Genomic DNA, 21,785 nt, shown 5'->3' with positions numbered 1-21,785 from the left:
AATTTAAATTATGTAACGTAAAATAAGGGTTTTATGGTATAATGAAGGGGAAATTAGGGTTACATAATATAAAATAAGGGTTTTAATGCCTAATAATGAGGGAATTTAGATAGCGTAAAGCAAAATAAGGGTTTTATTGTTTAATAAAGGGAGAGTTTAGATTATATAAGGAAAAATACGGGATTTATTATATAATAAAGGGAAAATTAAGATAATGTAAGGTAAAAAAAAAAGTCTTAGCGTATTCTAAAGATAAGGTCTTTAATCTATAATAAAAGGGGAAATTATCAAATTTTGATAAGTGTTTCATATTTATTGGTCACATCTAACGTTTATACAGCTGTTTAAGTAGCTAGTAATCTAACTCTTTGAGTAAAAGTATATAAGTAAGCATAGAAATATGAAAGGGCTTATTTATGAAACAGTACATGAGTAAATATATAATTATAAAAAGCTTATTTTGGAGTGATGACTTGCCTTTTGACCTGCCATTGTGTAAGTGGTTGTGTCTTGGTGCCCAGCTGCCATGGCCGCACTCTGCTGTTTTCTCCGGTTGGAGCAGGTGTTACACACCCACACCGACCTCTGAAACGATACAAAAGAGATTTTTAATTATAATTAAACATTCTTTTTGATTAGCAACAAATAGTACTTAGTAAAAAGTATAGATTTTTTATTTTTTTGTATAAACTTGACTTTCATAAGTGACGATCGCTAAAAAAAATTCTATTTTTTGACATTTCTTAACTTTCTTTTCTGTCATTTCTCATTTTTTAACGCCAACCAATTTTTATGATATGAAATTAATTGCTAGCATAAACAAAAACATAATTGTTTATTAATTTAAAATAGCTTTATCATTCATGATTGGCTAATGTGTTTTTACACATAATTATATCAGTAGGGATCATTTTTATTGACGCTAAGTTTTATTCTTCGATCCGGTTTTCATGATACCAACGCAAGTGGTATTTCCTCACCAAGAATATGACACTGACTAAAATTAAAATCGTTTGCGAAAAATCATGTATACCTTCTATAACATTTTGAAGTCAATGGAGGTAACCCCTAAGAAAGACTCACCATTTTACGGTGGAACAGAAGATGTTTCGCTCCCGAGAGGTTTTACTGTGTAATCTTTAGAAATTACAAGTATTTTAAATAGACAATACAAATATTGGTTACGTTTGAGTTTTATTTAGCATCTTATAATAAATTCCTTGCTTGGTTGGCTCTAATGCCACTTGCCACACGGGCAAGCCTGCTTGGGGTAACCGAGCAAATTTTAGGCAGAGTGTGCGTTTCTTGTTTTTCATTGGCGCCATTTATGTACCAAGAATTCGACTTCCGCTACACCATACGTCGCACCCGTTTATAGGGCGGACCCATTCATTCATCCACAGATCGTAATTTTGACCTGAATCAGAGAACGATCGTTCTCCAATCCAGTACCCCAGTGGTATTGATTTGTTATGGGAACATGGAGGACTTTTGCGACTCGACAGATTTAACGTGCATCAGTCACTTTACTACACGGGGAGTCTTCGACCGGCGGGGTTCGAACCCACGAATTCTCGGACATGGGCCCAGCGCCCTACCGACCAGGCTATCCCGGCCTGCATAAAGTCCTTAAGGAGAGTATCCCCCAATCAGGGTCTTGGGGTTTGGCCTTTGGAGCTGCAGTTTTACAAGCAACTACATCATAAAAAGAGCCAAGCGAAATCTGGCTGTCTAGAAATTTATTTTGGGATTCTGAAAGGGAATCGGTTACAAAAAATTCCTTTTCGTTATCGAACGTCATCCAAAAGGGAAATTTTAACAGATGGTGTTACATAGACTGCTTGGAATTTCGGGGATTTTCTTACTGAGTATATTTCTGAAAATTATGACTCACTAAATTCCAAAAATAATATTTTAATTAGAAAATTGACTTTTTATGACTTTATTTATAAGAAAAAGTGATTGCTACGTCTTAAAATTAATGAGCGAAATTTATTTTAAGCTATGAATTAACATAGAAAGATTTGTTTGAGATATTCTATATTACATAAATATATATGTTTATAAAATATTCTTAGCGTTCAAAAGGCATATTAGTTGAAAAAAAATTTTACTATTGATGAACATCAATTTCTGACATTTGGGAAAGATATTTCGTACATAGAAAATTAAAAATTGCAAAATTATTGTAACTATTCCAAATATGAATTTCAACTTTCAATTGTGGCAATTATAATTATTTCCTCTGTTACTTCAAAAAAAGTAACATATTCCTGTTCATTAATGACGATAACAACTTGGAATGCATAATTTCAACTTTTTGACAGTAATGTTATCCTATCTCTAGGAAATTATAATGCATAAAGACATAAATGAATAAAAGTGCCTTGCAACATGATTTATAGAAATGCAATTCTCAATTAAGCTTCACTCTCTTTCTTCTTATAAGATTATAATCTTAAGTCCAATGACAAGATAATGCAAATGCCATTCTTGCAAGATTAAAATCACTATTTAATTGACAAAGTGAATTGCAAATGGCTTCCAATTGAAAACAAGGGAGGAATTTCATTGGTTATTGGGAGTTAAATAAGACTTATCTGTCTGGAGATGAGACAGTCTGTTGTTTGAAATGTTTAGAATTTTATTAACCATTTAAGGTATAGTTCTAAAGGTAAGACAAAAAAATTTACAATGCATTTATTATTAGTTAATTTTCTCACATTTTTAATTCTTCTCTCTTTTACTTTTGAAAGATGCAAATTAGAACATTTGAGACTGTTTCATTTAAAATGCTATGGTAAATAACTTTGCCTTTCAAAATAGCGCTCATTTTAAAAATGTACTATACATTCTCAATTTTTTTTAAATAATTATAGAATTTACACAGACCACAGATTGATTACCGCATTGTTAAAAAATGTCACCTCTAGACAACGGTCAGTGATCAGCAAAAAGTATACTAGTTACTGCCCGTAAAAATAAAATTATGCTCATAAAGCTATCATTACTCTAAAAATACAAATCTGCCAATGAATGTTTTTTTTCTCGAAAATTAAATTGCCTTTTGACAGAAAATTAGCATTATACTCGTAAATGTTATCTTCAGTCCGGGCGTTGTTTTAGACTCATGCTATTGGTTTGTGTGATCAAAGCGAACGATTCAAAGTATATGTCAGTGAGTGAGAGAGTCCGTGGTCATTAATGTGAGAGTTCGTTCTCCGGTGCAGCGGTTCCATATCTTTGGCACCGTGACCAAACATAGCACCGCTTTTGATTAAGATTTCTACATCCATTTTAGAAAAAATAAATTTAAACAATTACTTCGTAACTAAGTACTCATTTCCATAAAAATACAAAATGAATCTTACTAAATGCTTAACGTATAGCGAACTATAGAGATGTCAAAGTAAGAAGCTGAACAAGTTCACTGCCCACTATCATTTAATTCATTTTTGTTTGCACCATTCCTATTTTCCAATTCTTATTCCTGTCCAAATGGAAACATATTTCTATTGGCTGAATCTATAACTGATTAATCATTGATGTACTTTTATTGGACAGGCAAGTGAAGTGGCGTCAGTCTTTATTCAACTCTACTTAAATTATTACTTAAGACAACAAAATGAATCAAAATAAATACAATGTGACGTAGTGTGGGGCATCTCGATCGTTGTTGAAACACGGCATTTGTTTGCGTTAGAAACTCTGTCCTTTCCATTCTATTTTGAGTAAGCCAAGCCCGTCAAGTATCAATTCTTTTAAGTGACACATTCTATATTCTTACACAAGAATTCTTTCCCTATGATTTTAATTCCATCACACTATATTTCTTACTTAACACAACGACGAACACAAAGCCATGTGGAACATAAACAAACTAATTATGCTTCAAAGTTGCCAGGTACACAAAACTAAAATATGTCGAAGTTCGAATAAAATACATAAACAAATAATAAATCTAAGTTAAGTAATAGTAGACGAGAAAGAATTATATTTCAATAAATTCGGTGCGTGACATGACGCAGTATTTAACTATATTAACGTTAACTGACATTCTAACTTATCTGGAGAAACTAAGCTTAACTTTAACGCATCCATTTTGCTAATAAACGATCAGATGTGTGAATATACGTGATCACGTGTGTGGATATACGTGATCGTCTTCTTCTTGAAAAGCAAGTACAAGTTTAAATTATTTAACACAACTTAAATGTTTGCTTAACACAACGTAAAACACTAGAGTTCATGCTGCCATATAAGAGAAATATATGCATAGATAATATTTCTTTGCATCGCGCTTTTATCTTTTGAAAATTTTAGAAATCTTCAAAGTCTTAGTATCTATATATTTTAGAACAACACTGAGGAACAGTTTGATTTAACGATGCGAAGAAAAATAGCGACTTATTGTTGTATTGATCATTATGTATAAAATATATAAAGGATCTTTGTCTTGTTTTAGAAATTGAATGCTTGAAAGACAATATTTTTAGTATATATGATAAAATCCCTAATCAGTATAACACTTCAGTATAAAATATCTTTGAGTAGAATGGCAAAGGCAATTAAAAGCCTTCTCGTGCATTGATGATAACTAATATTATCTTTGAAGCTTCACCGGGAAATTGTTATTGAAATGATATCCCATAACATCATTCGCGTAACCATACCAAATATTTAACAACACAGTAAAATCCTAACTCTATGAATAAATTGACCACCGGAAGTGTCTTATTGTGAAATGGTTCGCTATAAAGTGGGCTTTTGTATAGCTTCGAGTGATGTTTCATAAAATTAATGACGCCTGTTCATCATATTTGTAATGATTTTAACTGGAGGCTCTCCTTGTATTCAAACAAGTGAGAACATTTTTAGTTGCTTGAAATAGTGTCATAATTTGAATGGACTGTCGGAGAAATTATACAAACAGCTCTTGAGGACATTACTGAAGGTCATAGAAAGGACACATTGAGGCGAGATGAAAGGTTATGGGTGACAATTGTAAGTACTGAACAAGATTTGATAATATGTATATTGGCTTAAGGGCATTTCACAAAAGGTCGGAACGTAACATCTTCAAACTCGGACAACAATTCTGTTGAAATTTAGTTGATAGTAAACATTTTTGAGAAATTTAACATCACTGTTTGGTGACAGGGATTACAATTATTATTTTTTGGTGCCAAGTACAGTAATATACTAATATGAATTGCAGTTAAAAAGATTTGATTAATAATTTTTAACTTAACTAGGCAAAAATATTACAGTTATAATATATATCTCTTTCTCTCTCTCTCTCTGTATATATATATATATATATATATATATATATATATATATATATATATATATATATATATATATATATATAATCAAAGAATGAAACCGATTCGGAAAAAGACTATAAAAGACTATAAATAACATTTAAAATCACAAATCAAAATGGAGCAAAAGCAGATAAAACCAAATTTGTCTTATTTAAATTCAGAAAGTCAGAAATACAATTCTAGCTGAAAACGAAGAATATTTTAAGATATGTGTGTTAGCAAGAGGACACTTCATCAGGGGGACACACTGCCTGCCAACACAAGGGAGCCTTTCTGTCGTCAATGGAAATGCTAAAAATTGACTCTGCCCCGAATGATTAAACAAATAGGAAAAAGAAATTAGAAAATTTGAAATGTGAATGCAATGAAAAAGTAATGATTAAAAAATACAATTACAAAATACAAAAATACAATTAAAGTACACAGAATAAAACTTAATAATGAAACGCCAACATAAAGGAAAAATAAAGTTACAGTTAAAATAACCAAATCCAAATAAAATATAAATTGCCTAATCAGTAAGAAAACTTTAGAAATAAATCAAGTGCTGACCCCTTTTGAAAATCCTACAAAATAAAGCAAAAAACTATTTATATGGGTGATTCTCACGAAATATGACAATTCACTGTCCCTTGCTGCAAGATCTAATACTATAATACGAAAAGAACTTTTTTTTAAAAAATTAATAAACAGCATTGCTGTTAGCATTTTAAAATGACTTTGCACTAGCGTTGGCTGTTTTGCCGAAAGTTAAAAAATTTAATTGAACTCCAAATTGTCATTTTCCTGGCATGTCCCAAACAATATTTCCAATAATAACTAGCTTCAAAACTTCCCATACATTTTTCAATATCTATTTTTTTTTCAACCGGTGTAATCATTTCTAGAACAAACGCAGCGGTATTATTTACAAACTTAAAATGATTTTTTCAGTCAATAATTTGTTTGTCCCAAGAAAATCTATCATTTTCCCGGCTACTTTTATTTAGTGGTTTATAACCAAAATAGATAGAGCAAGCAATCAATATCTTATGTTAATAGATTGATTAGATACCGTCCTATATGAACATGTCTTGTTGCATGAATAAAGAACCAATTTTCTGGTTCAAAATCTATTTCAAAATTTTTTTCAAGGAGAGTAGGTTTTTGTGTTGTCATTTTCCTGGCTTCTTGAAATCATTAATAACATAAACTACATAGATTTATCTGAGTTATTTTAAGAAATACTGTTGTTTTCCGCAGAATATAAACGTCTTAGGTCAAAATATAAAACTAAAGTAAAGTTATATGCTATAAAATGGCGAATTTGTCATTATCCTGGCTGTCATTTTCCTGGCTTATGAGTGCCAGGACAAGTGTTACCAGAAATTTTTTTTAACTGCTAAGGAGGGAAATATTAACCTAATACCAAGTTTGTGTATGATTATAATATGCTTGGATCTAATCAAAGTTATTTATTTATTTAATGATTGATTATTGTACACAATTTTATTCTGTACATATCAGCAACAAAATTTTGTTTGTTTCTTTTACAGTGGATGAAAATAATTAATTCAAGCAATTTATGGTCCATCTAACATGAAGGTTTAAGTTGAGTTACTTACTATTGACTTAAAATGACTGTTTTTTGAACTTCTAAGCTAATATGTCATTTTCCTGGATTCAAGATTTGGTGAATTTCTATTTTTTTTCTCTTAAGCAAATGTCAATAAACTACACTGCAGTCTGTAAGATATTAATAAGTGTAACTAAAGAAGTATACAAAAAAAAAATTATATTATTCTGAAGACTTTAAATTTGAAGAAATTTTTTGGTCCGAATTGTCATGTTCAAAAAGAATCACCCATATAGATATATATTTGTGCCAAGAAACAACAATTATTGCGAAGCAATAATCGGAGTTGTTGAGCGTCAGCGAACAGGGAGGCTCAGTCCCCCTAGTAGAACTCTAAAAGACTTACATATCAACCAGTTGTTCCACAGAATAAATATATAAATTCAGAGAGATTATAAATAATAGTTGAAATAAATATGTTAAACTGAATAATACAAAAATACTTTTTATGATTGATTCGGCAACTGAGAAATCATATTTCTTTCCTATTTAATGGATTACAAAAATTATATATTAAGATTTTTTTTTCCCTCAAATGTGCAGGCTTTTAGAAACGGTTGTTAATGTAAAAATATTAGATTTATCATCATTTTTTGCAGATTTTAATTAAAATAAAAATAAGTATAAAAAAATAAGAAATTTGATTCAAGTAATCTCTTGTACAAATTTATGGCATATAAATATTTCATTATTTAAGCCTACTAAAATCTGCTTCATGTCCAAATTTTGAAGAAAAAAATTTAAATTTATCTTTTTTATGTAATTACGGATAATAACTAAAAAGTTAATCATGCTTATCTAGTGCTTTTAGTTAATTAAATTAATATAATAAATTATTACATAAATTGTGTTAAGTTCTTCAATAATTTGTTTTTCAAAAAAATATTTTAGCGCATCTATGAGTTTACTTTTTTATAAGCAAATGGAAAAAATAATTCTGTTAAAATTATCGTACAGTATGGTAATAACATTGGTAATTTTTGGCAAAAAAAAATCATATTTCTGGGTCATGAAAACCAAAATATACGGTATTTAAAGCATTAGTGTGGTAATTGTTCAATTCATATGGTAATGGTTTAACGGAAACTCTGGGTTTCAAGATTATAGTTCTAATAACAACCCATTTAGTGAAAAATACGAAACTGAAAAGTAAATTTTACCAAATAAATGGTTTTTATGCCATGCTCTGAGGAAACATGAAAAAATTGCCAAATTTTATCACTTATTATGAAAATGTATTTTATTGTTCATTTTACTAAAATCATTAAAAAGCGGTAAGAAGAAAAATTCTGAGTTTCTTTGTGTTTCCATAGAGCCTTAAACACGGTAAATTTTACCATATTCTGGTAGTTTCGGGTCCATATCTGGGCTTTTTTCATTTCATGTATTTCGAAGTGAAAATTAAATTTTCTGCCATTTTTTAAAAATTCAAGTCGTAGAAGAACAACTGAACAAAATAATTCGAAAAATAAAAAAAATCAGAAACGTTATCGAAATTCTACAAGTGTTTTCATCCGGAATAAAATGAAATGGATAAGTATAATGTAACATACTTTGACAATTGCAGAGAAATGGATGAGGTACTTATGTGACAGATAAAAACAATCGGCTTAATGCTTCAGACAAAGCGCCACTCCAAATCGAATCGCATTCCTATCTAATACAGAAAAAAAAAATATCGTGAAGCGATTTTTTATTGTAACTGAAAAAAAAAATCAATTTGATTACACTGTTTTTCCTTGAATTGAATCAGAAGTTATTCAAAATGTTTTTTTACTAGATGTTTAAAATATTTTATATGTTATATGTTGCATTAATTTTGTAAAGCTTATTTCACTCTATAGTAAATTTCATAACTTATTTTTTTATAACCCACATTAAACAACAGGCCCAATTTTGAGTTCAAGACTACCAATGTTCAATTTCGCAGCCTTTTAATTTTGAACCCTATCCAGAAGACAAGGAAACTCCTGTATCAAGTATTGGGAGACATTTGCTGTCGTGAAGGACTTTTTGATCGAACTAACCCGCATTACTGCGAAAACTCCAACGTATTTTGCATTACTGCGAAAACTCTAACGGTTAGCCTGACGGCAAAGGGGTTCTAACCCATAATCCGTCTACCACTGAGAATATTTTATGTCAGAACTCTGGTCGGCGCGAGCCGGATGCAAAATTCGTATCGACCGGCCATCTCTGGGATTCGAACACGGTTCACCTCATTGGAAGGTGAGGGTTGTATCCCCTGTGCCCCAACGGCTATCTTTATAACTTATATTTTTTAGTTTCGCCAAAGTTTAACAGCCGATTTTCAAAGCTAAATGCAATGTAGCCAAAGCAATTTTCAACCGAGCCCGGAAGACAAGGAAATTTCTGGATTAGTGTTAGAACAAAATTACTGCAGTTAAGAACTTTTTAAATGAATTTAATCCACATTTGCTTTAAATGGAGAAGAAAACCGCGAAAAACACCCATGAGGACTATGGTTCTTGAACATTCCATGACTATACTGCCGTGCAATTGAAAAGACAATGAAAATGCCTCAAGATAGATTTCTAAAAATGTGGCTAGTCAACTATTTTCTTTCTATTGCTTGTGATAGGAACGATAAAATAAAATTTCAGAAGCTGATAAAATAAAAATAAATTACTTTTATTTATTTATTTATTTTGCAATATGCTGCTTATTGTGCAAAATGCCAAATTTATATTAATCTCAATTTTGAATTTTTTATCGCTTTACATTACTTTTCTATTGCTAGGCAGAATAGGTGTTCCATATCAGCACTGTTGTTAGTGAGCAAAAGTATTAAATAAATTGCCCAATCAACGCCGAGATTCAAACCTCAGTCGCCGTATTGGGTAGCAAATGCTCTAACAATTGTGCCAGCCGGTTTTTGGGATTCGAACTTGAAATGCAAACCCGTTGTTATAGCACGCTAAAATTATTTTATTATTAATCCTTTAGCTTACTTTAAACTTCAGTTTCTGGTGATTTTTAATTTAATTATTAAAAACTATGAGTATGAAAAATAAAAAACAAGAGAAAAAATATAATTTTATCATAAACAAGATAACTTTTTAAAACAAATAATCATTCTTCATAGACTTCTGTCGTTCAACACTTTTAAATGTACACAGAATGAGAAGCGAGACTAATTTTAATAATTTATCGCATATAAACTACAGATGTAAAACAAAGGACCAAAGAAGTTTGAATGCCTTTGTGAATAGAATTTACACAAAAGCAACTCCCTTTCTGCAAAAGAAGAAACAAAAACCTCATTCGACCATTTTGATGATAATAGGGAAGTAACATAGAATTTATCTTTCCGGGAATTTTTTTAAACCGATAATCATAGCAATCCCGAAGAGTATACGAACTCAACTGAACGAACATTTTGGCGTTTAAGACATACACTTTCTTTTGTGCCACAATAAAATTTTGATAAAATTAAGTCAAGTTGTAGTAAATTCGGGATAGACCCTTATGATGTAGGGAAGTTATTTTTGTCTCTTTTTCGCCTATTTGACACACGGAGAAGAAAAAAATTCTGGTAAAATTGCCGTCCTGTACGGTAATGACATTTCTGATTTAAATGTTTTTTTATCTGGTAATAAAAAACAAAATATACGTTATTTAATCTATTCATTTATTCATTTTTTCGTTCATAATTATAGCTCTTATTACCACACATTTAGTAAATAATACAAAACTTTAAAGTAAATTAAACCGAAAAAATGACTTTTATGAAATTCTCTAAGACATCATAATAAAATTACCGCATATTTTAATACACTTTTATAATTATTCATGCTACGCGGTATTGCTGTTTTTACCAAACTCATTACCAAAGTACTTCGGTAAAAATTACCGAGCTTTTTGGGGATACCCGTGGAGAAACGCCGCAAATTTTACCATAATCTGGTAGTTTTGAAAATACTTTTTTTATTTATCAGTGGATGGAATTCATATGTCGATTTAATTAAGACGAAGTACCTCAAATATTATTCTATGAGTTTTAGAATTCTTAGTTTAAAAAAAAAAAAACTTTTAGATTTTTTATGAGCAGTTAGAAATTGCTGAGAGCTTTGAAGGTTCAGTGGTTAAGTCAGAATAAAGAACTGGGATTCCTGTGGAGGTTAGAAACCCACTCAGTTTCATATCGAAGGATATCCGTTTATCTCGGAAGAAAAGGCGACCTCTGTCTGACCACATTGTCACAATCATGTCATGGGACTCGGAATTGTGGAGCCGTCCGTGACCCCCCTGGCTTACAGCGGGCTGTTGCAGGAATACTTTACTTTTCATTAACAAAATTTAAAACTGAATTTGGTCAAAACCATTTTACAAAGTTGTTAACTGATGATTGTGAACACATGTTAAGAAAGTATACTCTCGAAGTTAAAGGGACTCGAAAAAAATTTCGACATAACAAGTTGACAACTAAATATGTTCTGAAAAACGAAAGAATATATTCAAAGACAGTACTCTAGAAAGTTGAGTCATTAAAAACATAAAACTAACTACTCATAAATATGTATGTAATGATAGTTGACTGTAAATCTAAATATAACAATGATCATTTTATTTTTAAAATGAAGACAAAAATAATTATGCATTAAATAGAAAATAATTGGTTCACAATAAACTTACATTGTGGTTTTTCTGAAAAAATTCATTTTCTACTTCGTAAAATATCCGATTTAACAAGATTTTAAGAAGAAACTCTTCGACGTAAGGAATTCAAATTGACATTATATGGATATGTAATACCAGGAGGAAAAATATTTTTTGACGAAACAAGATTTTCGAGGTATCGAGAGTATACTGTAATTTTATATCTTCAAAAGTAGTACTCAAATATCCTTTTACAAAATCTATATATATATTTCTCTTACACGGCGATAAAAAAAAAGCCTCATTACAACTCTCCGAATGGCAACGCTGGGAAATCAACCAATAATTGCCGCTAAAAATGTCACATGCCAAATCTAGATTGGTTGGCTCAACATATAGCGCTTCTAAAAACGGAAACGGAAATAACCAGAGTGTAAAATATTATGTGCTTATGCGCATCGTATTTTTTGTTAAATAATTTATTTATTATATATCAGTTTATAGATGGTAACGAGAAGAGTTTTGTGGTTGCTATGGTGACTAATTAGAAGGTAAATTGTTTTTTTGAGTGAGTGTGAGATTTGTTTTTTGGAACTGCGATGCTGTAATTTTATTGTTTAGTTAATAAATCTTCCTTTTATATTAAACGTGATAGTAGTTTCCTTAATTATTTGATTCGAAGTCCTTGGAGTTTTATTTGAGGTCAGTTTATTTTGTATTTTTTGACAAGAGAGAGCATTCTCACCAAACGAGATTTCTTCGGAAATTCAATGTTTTGTTTATGCAGGGTTTTTCCATTGCAATTTCTCTTATTTAAATTTTTAATAGACTTAATTATAGCCAAAATTTTAACCTTTTTAAAGAGATATCAGTTTTAGAAATTTTATCTTAAGCTTTTATACTATAGCACATTTCTAATAGGTTTAACGAATTACGTGTCACTTATTTGAATTCAAATTTATTTTAATGACTTAGTATTTACTAAAAAGATGTAATTTTTTTTTTAAAAAAAAGTTGTTATATGGATTTGAATGATTGTTTTGAATTCTTAGAATTTTGTGCATTTGCAATGTACCTAAGTTAGTAGCGAGCGAAGCAAACCATATAAGATTGCGTAGCAATTTTCGGGGGTTTGCGAGCGTTAGCGAGCAGGGGGCACAGCCCACTAGTTATATATAATGCCTAAAACTAGCCGGCAAAGTATGAAATGATTTATATTTCACACGTTGCCTAGGCATTATATATAATGCTGGATGCTACTTAGGCAAAGTATGAACTAAACGTCCTGATTAGGTTATTATGTAAATGATTTGCATGTTACTGTAAATGACCGAAATCGGTTCTTGTTCTTTAAAATATTATTTCACAAAACTGGTAGTTGGTGTAAAGTTTAAGTGCCTTTAAATCGTTGTTTAAGAATATAATAGTAACGTTTTCAAAAGAATTGAAAAAAGTATTTTTGCCTTATATATATTCTTCTTAAAATTTCTTTTTGAAAAATAAAAACAAAACTAATTTATTTTTGTATTTCTCCTTCAGTCTTTATACAATGATTAAAAAATCAAAAATATTATTTATATAGAACTTCTCTGTACCCAATCATGATAAATTTCCTTCTGATACAAGAGTATCCCATTTCTATCAATATCTGATTAAAATCTAAAAACAGTTTGCTTACTTGTGTAATGCTTCGACTCGTGGCATAAAATATTCCATTATATATTTTCAACATAAAATATCTCAAATAGTTACATTGCCGTCGGGCTAAGTGATCGGATTTTTCATCGCCTCTCCCATATGAACCAAATATCGTCTAAAAAAACTTTTAGCCTAACCAAAATGAATTTTTCTTTTTGGAATGTTATTTTTAATGCAGACGTTTATAAACCAGTATATAAAATTTCAAATTAATAATTAATTCATTAGAGATTAAAGTTCAAAGCAAAAGAGAGTTGTAACTCAGCTTAAATATGTTCATAAGGGGTATAAGCGCTCGTGCGTTGTCTCTGACAACTGAATGGGATTAGAATGGCGTTCCAGCCCTACTTAAATGAAAGGTTTAAATGAGCAAGCTGTAAACTGTGAGGCTGGCAGCAGAATTTACGGACTGAATCTCCAGCACTATCTTCAATAATCTAAATTTTTCTTCATTCATCCAAATTTATCTTCATTTATCCTAATTTGTCTGCGACTTTAACGCAGTCAAATTAAAATTATATTATTTTAAAAATTCAGCTTAATCTAAGAAATTTGTAGCAAAATTCTTCAAGGTACTTAAAAACTACACAAAAAAATTCATATCTCTTTAACTTAATTTGAATGCAAAATGATACAAAAAAATAAAGTGAATCCTTATAGAGAATAAGTCAGTAATCAACTGAAACGAAAAGATTCTTTACGTTGCGGTGTTCTCTCAACTAAACATTACAATTTTGATTAGAAACAAGTTAAAAAATGTTTTGAAAAGGAGTCTCAGAAATTTTTGTTTCCATTTTTTTTTCACAATCTGAGGCGAAAATAATCTTGCAAGTGTTGTGCTGGAGAGTTTGTGTGTATGCGGTAATTTCTTTTATATTTTATCTACTCAGCTCTTTTTACAAAAGGTGTTGCATAAATGCTCACTTCATTCTTCATTCAATACTTTACTTTTACATTGTGCAAAGTTTACAATGTACAAAAGTTCGAATTTAATGAGTACGTTTTTTTTCTCCAATTCCCACCTGACAGACACTCGTCACTCAGGTATCAGATTAGTTGGCCACTCTTTCAGGGGCACCCCAATAGATGGGCCAACGTTGCAGTTAACAGAACGTTAAACAGAATTCGACATCTAAAATTTCGTCCGTTTTAGAACATTTCCTTAAATTCCTGAAGTACGACATCTGTTTCTAGCCATCTATAAAAATCTAATGATGTTTTCCATTGTTGTCGGTGCATTTTTATTGGCCGGAAAATCACATAGTGGCATTACCCACATTAATTTTTTCATTGGTTTGGTAGCCATCAGCATAACATTCATGTAAGTCATAAAGTTATTGTTTTCCTATAAATATTTTTGATTACCTAATTTAAAAGTATTTACCTTTTCAGTTAATATTACGTTTTTGATTTTGCTTGTTTTCTAAATTAAGAGTTTAAGATAATTGTTAATAACGCATAATTCTACGTTACATTTTAAGATCAAGCTACTGAAATCGGTGTCTGATCTTATTAGCAGTTTTACAATTACTACTTTTGGCAAAAATTACATTAATCTACTAATATGAATGAGGGTTAAAGAGATTCGTTAAATGGTTTAGAACTTCTAATTTAGAACTTTAAGCTTCATGCGCAAAGAGATGAATGCAAAAATTGTATTTAAAACGTATCTGTTTGGTAAGCGAAAATATTTAATTACAGTCGTGAACTAACCAAACTTGTTATAATAATATACTTTTAATTTTAAACGTCATTTTAAAGAATGATTTCTTAGAAAAATGATTTATGTTCACTAATAAAACTTGGACGCGGGAGGTGGTGGCACAAGTGTTCTTTTTAGTGCATCTTATCTTTAGTTGACTGGATAAATATGTTCATGAAGTGTTAAAAATATCTATGCCAAGAAACATCAATTATTGCGAAACAATCATCGGGGGTTGGTGAGCGTCATTGAACATTGAGCTCAGCCCATAGTAGAACTATAAAATACAGACATATCGACCCTTTGTTCCTCCATGGTATAGAATTAAAGTATATTTATAATAGATTATAAGTAAAATAATTATGCTAAACTGAGAAATGCATAAAGGGTTAGTGAGCGTCAGCGAGCAGAGAGTTTATAGTCTCCTGGTAATCTATATTTTATGTACAGTTTTAGTTTCAAGTTTAAGACCGTGACTGTGGGCTCGAATTTATTGCCAAAGATCAACCAAAGCGTACGAAATTGCTACGAATCCATCTAAGTGTCAATTAAGGGTTTATCTATCAAAGCCAGAATGGCTTGTCAAAGGGTTGCTTCCCACAATAGTGACATTCTAGTCATTTACATAATTTAGAATGCAATATTAACGGGCTGTATGTGTAGTTGACACCATAAGACAGATCCTATTGTTTCTGGTTAAGCCAAACATGCTATGACACGCTTTAAATGACATGCAATCTACCCGAAATTATTTCTAATGCGTATTTACGTATTCAGAAACATCCAGCAATGAAAGCGCCTGCTTTCAACAAATATTTTTATTCTGTAGTTTTATCAACTTTCAGTGTGAATAGAAAAATCTTAACGTCTTTATATTATATCTATTGGGTCGTGCACAAAGTAATTTCGTTTTATCCCAACAAACGACTTCATTGGATTTTTTTTTTCATAACCATTTTTGCACTTTATTCGCATAATTACTATAAATTTTGAAAACTGACCCGTGATGATGACTCGGGATAGTGCATTCGACTTCCAATGAGGTGAATCGGGTTCGAATCCTGCACATGCATTGCACCGACCACAGTGCTGACGCAAAATATCCTCAGTCGTAGACGGATCATGGGTTAGAGTCCCCTTTCTGTCAGGCTAACCGTGGGAGGTTTTCGCGGCTTTCCTCTCCATGTAACTCAAAAACTGGTTAATTCCATCGAAAAATCCTCTACAAAGGCAAATGTCTCCTAATACTTGATCTAGGAGTTCCTTTGACTTCTGAATTAGTTTCAAAATTACAAGACTACGGATTTGATAGTCTAAAACTCAAAATTGGGTCGCCTGTTCAACGACGGTTATAAAATACATAATTTATTTAAAAAAAATGTATTCATTGTAAGAAAATAGTCTTCCACTTTCATAAGGAAATAGCAACATTATTACCTAATTGACCCATTTATTCTCATTTCTACAAACATTTAAAATCATGCCGCGATAAAAGCGTCTGTTTTTTTACATACTTTTTTATACAGTACCTTTTATTAACTTTCAAAATGAATAATAAAGTTTTTATCCCCCATATCTGGACTATTAATTTTCTATCACTGGGAAAGTTCTCGAAAATCAGTTTGATACTTGAATCACGCTACTGTACAAATGCGTTGCAACTTTATAAGGATTTCAATTTAGCCATATTTGCGTAGTATTGTGCAATCAGGTTTGAGATGGATTATTATGCACGATAATATGGTTCAATTTATCAAAATAATTAGCTGGCAATAAGTTTTTAATGTCAAAATTTTTAATAACGTAGAATGTATACATCCTTCCTGCTTTTAGAAGCTCTCCCGACAGTTAACAGAAATTTGTTATTGTGTCAAATAAACTATACTTTTGTGCAAATTAATCCTACTTCAGCAAGATTTCATGATGGAACTTGAACTGAAACATGAAGCAATTTTGAAAATTATTCATCACGCTTGTTTGTAGTTCAATTACTCACTGTTGGAAATTTTATTCTACAATTACAGTAAAATACAGTCTGTTCATCCAATTAACCGTAAAAATTACGGTAAGGAATGTTTTTCACTTAACGGGTGTGAAACCAATCACAATTAGTATGGTTAAAAAATATGATTACAAAATGATACGGTTTTTAACCATTTATAACTAGCAAGGTTTCAAAATCATACAAAAAATTTAACTGAACATTGGAGCTAGGCTTTTCTTTAGGTAACGGGCATGTGCAGGTAACCTACCTTGGGTGTGTTTGGTAACCTACCTTGGTTCAATTATTAATGATACTAATAATATTTTAGAAGAAATCAACTCGAAGATACAGAAAGAAAATAAATGTTTCTATTTATACCAATACTAATTCAAGAACAAACTTTTCATTATGGAAATCAAGTTAAAGACCAAAAAAACACAATGGACTCTGACGAATCTAACCTAATATTCTTCGAAAAGAAAATTTTGAGAAGAATTTTCGTACTAATTTTAGTAAATAATAAACAGTGAAATATAGTTAACTTGGCTATTTAATCGGATAAAAAAAACATAATTCGATTTATTTAATTCAGTTGTTGGGCCTGGGCACAATGAAAGACTGAATGTTAATAAAAATCTAAGAAAACTTTTAAATTTGAAACCTTTGGACACGAGACCAAGAGAAAGAGATGGTTAAACGATACCATCGAAGATCTGACCACCTTGAAGGTGAAAAACTGAAAAGCCAAAAATAGGAAAGTCAGAAACGATATTTTTCGGCAGGCCAAGGCTCACAGCAGGCTGTAGTGCTGTATAAGTAAGTAAGTAAGGCACACATGGTATCATTGTTAAATGTAGTGTTTCTCAACCCGATTTACTCGAAAAACCGGTAAAATACTTCAGGTGTTTTATCACGGACCTATAAGGTTAGTAGTTTGGACAATTGGAATAATTTTTACGCACACACGATTATGGCATTTAAATAATTTTTTAACCAGTTTGTTTCTAATCATTCATTTGCTCTATAGAATGAAAAATATGTTGAGCCTAAAAATATTTAAGCATGAATAAAATTTTGATTCATTCTAAGACAGATATGAATCGGTGAGCGAATGATTCAGAATGAATGGTTCTAATATCAAAGCTCAACTTTAAACTGAACTTTCTGACAGTGCATGAATAAATTTGACTTAAGTTCCAAAGAGCATTAAAATCTAATATCAAATAACTGAATCGCTCACAAGATAATACGAGGTAATAATGTTTCCTTTCCCAAAAATAAAATAAATTCCGTAGCGCAGCATTTCATCCATTCTCTTTCACATCGTATAGCACATGGAGCTAAAAATAAATACGTGTCATAATACTTCTTTTGCATGATAAGGAACAATAATGGACCTCTGGAGACAAGCTATATCTTTCGAAGAGAGTTTGGACTACGCCTTATGTAGCAGGGCATTCATAACAACCTATTTTTAACGCTATATTAGATGTGGTTGTTGTTGTAAGAAATAGGAGGTGTCTTTTTCTTTTAATAGTTGAATGCTTCTGAGGACGCTATTTTTTATTTTATTTTAATATTTTATAATCGTCATTGAACAGCCAATCCAATTTTCGAGTTTACAACTACTAACATTCAACTCCATAGCGTTAGGAGAAATTTGCATTCGTGGAAGACTTTATGAGGGAATCAGCACGCGTTTGCGTCACATGGAGTGGAAAATCAAGAAAACTTCCCACGGTTACCTTGACGGCAAGCGGACTCTAACCCATGATCCGTCTATCACTGAGGATATTTCATGTCAGCAACGTTGTCAGTGTGCTCAGGGTGCGGAATTCGATTCGACCAGCCATCGCTGAGATTCGAACCCGGTTCACCTCATTGGAAAGCGAGAGCTCAATCTCCTGAGCCACCGCGACTTAGGATACTTATTTTATTTTATCACCATTATTGAACAGCCAACCCAATTTTGAGTTCACGACTACCGATGCTCAACTCCGTACGGAATCCGTGTATATTCGTATTTAGGATACTAATTAAACCGATTGTTTTTTGAAAGATATAAAATTACTTTTAGAGTAAAATTCAAATAACTAGTGGATTCCTCCACCTGTTCGCTAGCTCTCCACAACCCCCCGGAGCAATTTTATATTTCGTTTTTCAATGAAATAACATTAATAAAGAATAAAATAATTTTTGCTGAACCAACATAAGTATAATTAGAACATACTTTAGAACACATTATTTGTTGATAAGCACTATTAGCTTTTAAATTTTTAATTCTTTCCAACTATTAGCTCAGTTTGTTTTAGCTTTCCATTATGATATACATAGGGAACAATAAAATGAAGCTTATCTTTTGGCTTTTTAGTATATTTTGATTTATTTCAGGAAGCTTAATGGCTTTAGTAATATTAAATGTTTGTTTCCTAAAAATTTGTCTTAAAAAGTTTCGATTAATAACGAATTTGTTGCAGTTGTATTTTTTGAATACTAAGACATAATTTCAAAAAAGAAAAATTCTGATTGATTTAATGAAAAACAATAAGGATTAATAAAATAACAAAAATATATAGCAGAATATGTATTCCTACAAATTGGAGCAAAATGACTGCTAAGTTTCAGCAGTCCTCATGGTTTTTTTTTCAAATGCTCGAATGAAATGAAGCTAATTAATTTGACGCTAATGCCATCTCTATGATTTTTAAGAAAAATTCAGTAAAATAAAAATTTATAAATAAAAGTTTCATAAAAAAGTTTTAATAAAAGTTCATAAATAGAAGTTTTTTATGTTTAGTTAACTGATGTAAGTATGAACGTAGATTGAACGTCATGAAAACAGATGCGTAAGGGTTGCTTTTTTCAAATTCTTTTTTGTAATTGAAATGGAGTAATTATAGTTGATAAATAATTAAGAGACTAAAGGAGTTTCATAAAGCTAAAGTAAACGATGCCGGAAAATTTATCAATAATTTTAATAAATTGTTATTCGAAACAAATGATTAAGTGTAATATAAAGAGTAGGAATAATATTTAATGCAATAGAATAGAAGTTAACAAAAACAAAATAATAAAATGTTAATGCTAATAATTTATTTTAAAAACTATTTTAATCCACGTTTTATCAAATGTTACCAAAACAAAATTCTGCTCATTGTTAGTGTATAAAACGCAAGAATAAATGAAAAACTGTTTCATTAAAATCACTGATTAATTTACAGAAATTACTTATTAGTGGCTAATGAATAATGATTTCAAATCGAAGATAAAGCTTTAAAAAAGAAAGAAACAGTATGTATAATTTTACGAATTGAAATAAATTATAATGCTACAGTACATTACGAAATGTAAATGAAAGAAAAAACTCCAATTTAGTTTAAGTTTCTTTTGATAATATGAACTAAACAGCAACAAAACTCGCTTAACAACTTTTATACAATTTCAAAACTGTAGCATTATTTATGTAGATATCTTAGATGGTACCAAAAACGCTGGTCTAAATTTTCAGCATTTATTATAATTTATTTCGTTAGATAATCTTAAGTAATAATTTAAGTAGTCTTAAATAATCAGTTAGTCACTAAGCATTTATTTAGATTCATTTTGTCGAGTAATCTTAAGTAATAATTTAAATAGCGTTAAATAATCAATTACGCATTAAGTATTTATTTATAATCACTTTGATGCGCAGTCTTAAGTAATAATCTTAATGAAGTTAAATAATTAGTTATACGTTAAGTATTGACTCAAATTCATTTTGTATTTTTATCAAAATAGAAACTTAGATACGAGCTTATTGTTTCGATTAATTTCTGATCCTTTCTAAAATGGTTGTAGAAATATTATAAATATTAACGGTGCTATTATGGTGCATCATACCACTTATTGGTGACGGAGCTATGGACCGAGATGTGTCTGAAGAAGTAACTCTTAACAGAGTAATTGGGGGTGAGTTTTAATCTTATCTAATGCCTTCTGTGATGAAGGGTCCAGAACTCATAATTACGATGGTTCATGTGATTTAATGACAGAATTATTACTAACATTCAATTTTTCAAGAACTTTGACAATAATCTTGGATGTCATTTGAAAATAGTTAAAATTTAAATCAAAGTACTTTCTAGTGTTCAAAGCCACGGACAACAGCTAGTCTCTCAGATTTTGATCCGCCAAATATTTTAAAAATGTTTTATATCCATCTTGAACAAACAACCCTGTGAAATGATAAGTAGCCCCATAAAAGTTCCTCTATACCATTTTTAAAATATGTTTACTGTATCGGACTTATCCTCTTTTTCATTTATATGGAATCCCTTCATTCAATATTTCATTTCCCTGTCTTTCTCTGTAACTTTGTTTGAAATTCTAAACAAAAACCAAACACTGAAAACAGAACTATTTATCATCGAAAAGGCAACTTAAGAATGCGTAAGGCGTTTAAAGTTACACTTTACGAACTTGACATCAAAGATTTTCTGGTACTCCTGAGAAATATTTCTGAATTTACTCAAGAGAAAAGAAGTTTATTTGCGGAAGTGCTTTTTATTAGATGTTATGTTTCTTCGAGATTGAAAAATGAAAAGATTCGCTATTCGTCTGTGTCAACCTTTCTCCGATCATTGAGTACAATTTTCTGCTCACTTGGCTGCTTTTTATGTTTTTAATATAAATAGACTCATCAAAAGAAATGCTTCTGAAATATGCATAACATATTTTCTAACATTTAATAAAGTAAATTATTACCTTATGTCATACTTTTCCAATAAATAAAAATCACTAATATAATCTTTAGTCTTTTTATACCTTAAATTGAGTGCAGAATAAAATATATTTTCA

General features: G+C 30.5%; 1 protein-coding gene across 11 annotated transcripts in view; it reads right to left on the bottom strand.

Annotated features, from left to right (window-relative positions):
• The window catches only part of LOC107436973 (uncharacterized), a 272,773-nt gene that overhangs the window by 163,266 nt on the left and 87,722 nt on the right, over positions 1-21,785 (bottom strand). For all 11 annotated transcript variants that reach the window (XR_011637865.2, XR_011637864.2, XR_011637861.2 and 8 more), the window contains exon 3: positions 478-585. Coding sequence is in view for 3 of the 11 variants with exons in the window: in XM_043041297.3 (XP_042897231.1) it covers positions 478-585 (108 nt within the window). In the remaining 8 variants the exon portion in view is untranslated. The remainder of the gene's footprint in view (positions 1-477; positions 586-21,785) is intronic.

Source organism: Parasteatoda tepidariorum, chromosome 9 (assembly GCF_982258835.1).
Source record: "Parasteatoda tepidariorum strain Cologne lab strain chromosome 9, Ptep-v5.0, whole genome shotgun sequence".
NCBI lineage: Eukaryota > Metazoa > Arthropoda > Arachnida > Araneae > Theridiidae > Parasteatoda > Parasteatoda tepidariorum.
This window is presented reverse-complemented; position numbering and strand designations above follow the sequence as displayed.